We start from the raw sequence: 6,309 nt of genomic DNA, 5'->3' as shown, positions 1-6,309 counted from the left end.
AGTAATATGCTGTAAAACTTATTATTACAATATTCTTTCTGTTGACCAGAATAAGAACTGTAACTTTGAATAGGTGTTACATTAGATAAACCTGATATAACTGGCTGTTTTTCTGTTCATGTTTATTTTTCCATGGCAAAATGCAAAGAATATCAGTGTTCAGGTTTTCATTTTGTGTCAAAATACAGTCCCCCTTTTTTTTTTTTTTTACTGTTATTTATTCAGAGAAGTTTCACCAGCAGCATCAAGCAAATACTGGTGTCTCCGAATGACCAGGTCAAACAGCACCAACTTTAAAAACTTCAGCCGCAGAAAAGCACCATTTAAATGTTTTCTCCTTATTGTTTAATGAGGATAGATGTGATGAAGAGTGAGAGGTAAGGCAAAATGTATCTTTACATCACTTTTCAAGATCAAACATCTCAGATAAAGTGCACAGAACTAGCAAGACATAAAAACATAGACAAACTAAAAAGAAAAACTGAACAATTGGCCATACCAGTAGGTCTTGAGCTGCTTTTAAAGCTCCACCGTGTCCTAAATTGGACTACATTTCAGACAAATGAGCCAAAAGCGTGATTGTTTAAAGTCCTATTTTCCGTAGGCCTAACCAGTAACATTACAATCACAGCACAGGACAAACAATTTATCTCTTTTCTGTGGACTTGAAATTCAACCATCAGGACATTACAAAATCTGGTAAATCAGTGTTAATGACTGATTGTCTGGCAATAGCAATGTGCTACCATATGCTGTGACAAGAGTGTGTGGATGGAGCAATAAGTAGTTGTTAAACTCTTCTAATTTAGCAGCTGGTTAGTTGCTAATTTCCTCATCCTCTCATGCTAAAGTCACAGAACATAAAACACACCACATGAACTGCTGGACTTGATCTATGTTACTGTAACATTGAACCAGACTTTTTTAAAGATTATTCATGATAGCTGTTATTCTTTTATGTATCTTATGCTAATTGCTACAACTAATCGCTAATGCCAATCACTAGCATGCTAACTACATTTTTATGATTAATGTTAGGATAATTGAAAGGGTAATGGCTCCTCTTCACTAATACCAAAGAGTATAAAGGCAAAGAGCTTTTAAAGCTGTCTCATTCTATTTAAACTTGTTTTCTATTTTCTATTCTCATATTTCTTTACATTTTTAAATTGTATTTCAATTTTCTTTCATGATGCATTTCTTTTGCACTTTGTCTTTTGTCTTCTGATGTTTTGTGTAAAGTGCTTTGATGGTGCTCTAAACTTGCCTTGCTTTAAAAACAGTAGGAATTTACCCACAATTCTCTGCTATCACAGGGTCATGTTGACAAATGTCAACAGCATGTGTGTGAGCTTTTGACGTTGCCAGGGCACATGCACATCCATGTGCCTTTGCATCACACACACGCTAACACTGCAGCACCAACACACCATTTGCCTTTCACCATACATGCACACACACACACGCACACACCCCTCATTAGTACAGGAACACCACCGCTGCGTTAGCAATTGCATACTCTTTGTTTTTACTTTTAGTGCATACTGCAGTCACACTAACAAACTATTGTTGCATGCAATATACAATCAATAGGGGCATACTATTTTCTCATAACACGGCACCTCAAACTTAGATTTGCTGCGCAGAGGATTCTGGGTCAGAATAGCCAGAAAAGCATGTTGTCTTGCATAATGCAAACTTGGAGTGGATGCAGTAGGACATCCTGGACTTTTCGGCATATTGCATTTGACTTGCTATGCATTGGACATGGTGAACCTTTTTCTGGCATACTAAATAGTATATTAGTATGGGTAACGCATTGCACACCATGTGTCTCAGCCTAATGGAGGCGGTGACCTGGCGGCTGCACTGAACACGCTACACACCTTATTCTCACACTTTCCCTCTGCTCCTGTTTCTTCATGCCTCTCTCTCCTCCTTGTCCTTCCCTCAAAGTGGTGATCACTGTGTTTTCTGGAGTAATACTAACCAAAATTAACTCAAATTGAAAGAATATGACAATTACAATATGTTTGTGAATATTTTTTTTAGATTTGTGTCGATTCAGTACTTGTTGAGCCATTTTAGATCGATGCAGACCCACACAGGAACAGCAAGTATCTGCTCAGCAGCATAAACAATCTACACCTCCATACATATACATCCATCAACATGTGGATGCCTTCACTGGCAGCCTCCTTGTGCTTCTTCACTTGAGTGTAAAGTGCTGTGCTCAGTGGAGCCTCAGACAACTTGAGGATCTAAAATAATGAGCAGGTCCTGACTGTGTTTGCTTGTCGCTGTGTATCAGCAGCAGCCTGCTCCTCTGTTGCACTCTGAGTCCAGCTGAGGGTAAACGCTGTCTTGAGGTCCAGGATGGAGCGGGTCCAGACTGGAATGAACCGACAAAATCTTCTGCACCAATCTCCTGAAACACAACAGATATAGTGACTTTTCATGATTTCAATGAATCATCAAAATATATATCACATTGAGGAATCCGTTTATCCAGCCACTTAAATTAAAGGCGTTTGTCTCAGTGTTATTGGGGTTTGATAAACTGACAAACATGCCAACGACAATACTTACTAAGTACTAACAGTGGCGACAGGATCCTGAGCATCCTCTTGTTTCCATGCTGCCATTCACTCACTGAAAATGACGTCTAGATTAACAAAAATGTCTCCATAATGCCAAATCCTAATTTCCGGATTTTTTTCAGGCTTTTAACATTTAATGCGCCGCTTTGAAGCAACCTGTGGGATGACTCGTTCTCGGAAAAGAGGAAATTTGACAAATATGGGAAGCGATTGCTAAATGCCATGAGTGTGGCATTTGCAGAGGCCCTCGCTAAACACCACAGCTATGGATGGATGGACATAGACAAGGTAACAAATTACCAAATTATTTTCAGCCAAATCATGATGTTTTACGAAACCTCACCAAGTAGTTTTGTTGCATTTCAATTTACAACATTAACCACATTAAATAAACAATTGTTTACTTTGAAAGCCCTCCACTACACTGTGTTTTTAAAGGACTCAGACATCATTCAGGGAAGGACTCAACATGTTCTTTGTTCCGGCAGCAGTTAGATTTTTTTTATGAACACCTTTAGTTGTGGTTTTTAGATTTAGCATCTTTCTCATGTCGGTCATGTGTCTTGTTCCATAAGGCATTTTCTGGTATTTATTCTTTGTAATGTGTCTCTTTGTTGTCTGTTTGACTTTGGTGACAAATGAGTTTCCCCACTGGGGATTAATACAAATTGTCTAATCTAATCTAATCTAATCTATTTAATTGTCAGAAATTGCGTCCATAATCCAGGAGAAATGATGTTCCCCCTAAAATGTAATGGTGATTGAGCCTGTGGTCCACAGATCAAAGTATTGCAATATTTTGTTTGCAGGATTATGCATACAACATTGTGTTAGTAGTTTTTCTCCATCAAATACATCCAAACAATTCTACAAGTGAGAATGTCATTTGACAAATAGCTATGACATCACTGCTTTACACAATAAATTGCATAACCACTGTGATTGGGCTAACATTTTAACTTTGTTACCCATCTTAATAATTGGGCTATATACAATGGCTAAATTAAACTGCAGCCTAAATCTAGCACATTTAATATAGAACTTCAAAATCAGTAAATTTTTAAAGAAGACACATCATGTTTATTTTCAAGCTTATACTTTTGGTTTCTCATAACAAGTTATCGTGCTTTAATGTTCAAAGAACAGTACATGTTTCTTATACTGTCTGAATATACCTGTATTCACCTTGTGTCTGAAACACAGCTTTTAGTGCCTGTCTCTTTAGACCACCTTCCTTAAACCTATTTTTGCATTCATTTGGTGGACCTGCAAGGCTCCCAGTTAGTGATGCCACCATGTTGCCTCACGACCAAGATGAATAAATGGGTGCATGGTTTTTGGTAATCATTCACTACTAAAGACTCCATGTTTATGAGTAGGATTTCTTGTTGGTTAATAAGGATAGGCCTTATATTGTTTTGGCACAACAAGTATAGTAAAAATTGAACTCTGTACTCAGTGTTTTAATGTCTTCTGGAGTTATTACCTCATCGCCTCCCCAACGTTCTTGTTCTCTTTGACCGAAACCTCCATCCAAGTAACGAAGCCGTTGGCCTTACTGAACCTGTCGATGCTGTCTGCGTACACAACCCTCTGATCTAGGTCACACTGCAGACAGAAAGAGAGGCAGGAATACATTTTGGCTCAGAATCTAGCATCGAACTTAATCATCCATTATTTGCAGATTCCAATGTTTTCATTTAATGTGAAATTTCAGTCTGTAACTCAAAGTGGAAATACGACTATTATCTCTTGATAATTAATACAAAATGAATTGTATGCATGCCACACACACACACACACACACACACACACACACACACACACACACACACACACACACACACACACACACACTCTAAATCAGACTTACAGTTGAATTTGTGGAACCAAAATAAAAATAGATGACCTGAGACATTGTTTGATTTTTGATTGAATTGATATAATTTTCCATTTGAATCTCTTTCATTCTTTCTGTCTTTCTTCTATTCACTTATCTCTGTGGCGAACAATGAATATAGTTGATTAATTAAGTTGATTCATAGAAACACTGAGTGACAACAATATCAGCCTTTAACACCACACTAACATCACCTCTTGTTCGTCATGTTTTTATAATGCAACACTTCTTAATATGCAAGAGAGCTGAAAGCCGAAGGTCTTAATCCATCAAGCAACAGTACATTGCTCATTTATTAATACTGAGACAGAAGGGTTTCATGACATACATCATTCATTATTCAAATGCATTCAATCACCTTGTTGGCCAGCAGGATGCAGGGGATTGAGTCTCCGTTGGATAGCATGGCTTTGTTGTCCAGGTCCCGTTTCCAATGGCAACAGCTCAGGAAGCTGGCTGAGCTGGTGACGTCAAACATCACGACACAGCCCAGTGCGCCTTTATAATAGATCCTGTTCATGGATATGAAACGTTCCTGGCCTGGAGGGAAGACACAGAGTTCACTTGATCCATTCATTCACCCATACATACATTCAACCAGCCAACCATGTTGTACCTGCGATGTCCCACAGTTGCAGTCTGACTTTTTCTTTATCGGACCAGAGCAGCAGCTTCACAGAATAATCCACTAGATATTAAATACACAAGAGAAAGAGAAATAGAAGAAGTGAAAGGAAATAAGTGAGAAGTGAGACAACTGAAACAGAAGTGAGACAGATAGACGTACATATATTGCTCAAAATAGGAAAAAAGAAAATTCCCCCAAAATGTACCTCTGAATTCCAGATTTTCATTCTAAAGGCCTTTACACACAGGGGGCTTTCAACATCAAAATGCTAAATACTCACCTGCAAATATTTCACATGAAAATTATCCATACCAGCAGCAATGAACAGATTCACCCAGGACCAACACTTTATTCTGTTTCCTTTTAGCAAAATGCTAAAAACAGCACACACAAAAAACACCCCTGGTGTTAGGCTTAGTAACATAAGAAAAAAAGAAAAAGTCTCATAAAATATAGAAATCGTTGTATGAGGATGAGAAATAATTTAGATAAGGACTAACACTATGTTTGTTTTGTTCTGTTCATGCAACTTGATGCTAATAACAAATGTTTATGTAAGCTCTATTATTTGAAAACATGTTGTTTCTGATCCAAATATGATGCCAATAAAGCTTCAGTGAACAAGAAAAGCTATTTGAGGGTTTGAGGAAAATTGTGAACCTTTCATTGATCTGACAAAGCTTTTACCAATAATTCAATATTCACACACACACACGCACACACACACACACACACACACACACACACACACACGTACTGTACAGTCACGTTCTACTACAGAACGCAGAGAAACCAAAGCAGCCGCACCTCCCATTGTCATCTTGTACGTCTTGTTGAATTGTCCGTTGACGTAGCGATGCACAAAGGAGGATTTCCCAACATTTCCATCGCCAACAATCAGTATTTTCAGCTGGTGCTCGTTCATCGCTGTCCTGTCAGACAACATCATGTGCCAACAACTCAAAGTTCAATTTCAGGAAATTAGTTATTTTCCTGCACCTAAACAAATACTCAACATAACCCACCTGGACTTTGCTTTACCTGAGCCTTTCTTTGCAGTGTTTGACCGTTAACATTATAATTCCCTTTAGTTCTTCTGAACTCAATGCATCCACGAAAAAATATAAACTTCCCTGCCTCTCTATACTCTCCCTGTGCCAACTCTATACCTAGAATACGTG

The 6,309-nt window shown here is 38.2% G+C and overlaps 1 protein-coding gene across 1 annotated transcript; it reads right to left on the bottom strand.

Moving 5' to 3' along the window:
• Positions 1-2,307: 2,307 nt before the first annotated feature.
• On the bottom strand, positions 2,308-6,053 carry LOC306744088 (ras-related protein Rab-7L1-like; the record flags this gene model as incomplete). Its single annotated transcript, XM_079226666.1, has 5 exons — positions 2,308-2,428; positions 4,087-4,208; positions 4,859-5,040; positions 5,117-5,188; positions 5,936-6,053. 5 exons carry the CDS (start codon positions 6,051-6,053, stop codon positions 2,308-2,310), a joined length of 615 nt encoding a protein of 204 aa, XP_079082792.1.
• Between the last annotated feature and the right edge of the window lie 256 nt (positions 6,054-6,309).

Source organism: Taurulus bubalis, assembly GCF_910589615.1.
Source record: "Taurulus bubalis genome assembly, chromosome: 11".
NCBI classification, from domain to species: Eukaryota; Metazoa; Chordata; class Actinopteri; order Perciformes; family Cottidae; genus Taurulus; species Taurulus bubalis.
The sequence above is the reverse complement of the archived record's forward strand: the minus strand, read 5'-3'. Positions and strand labels throughout refer to the sequence as shown.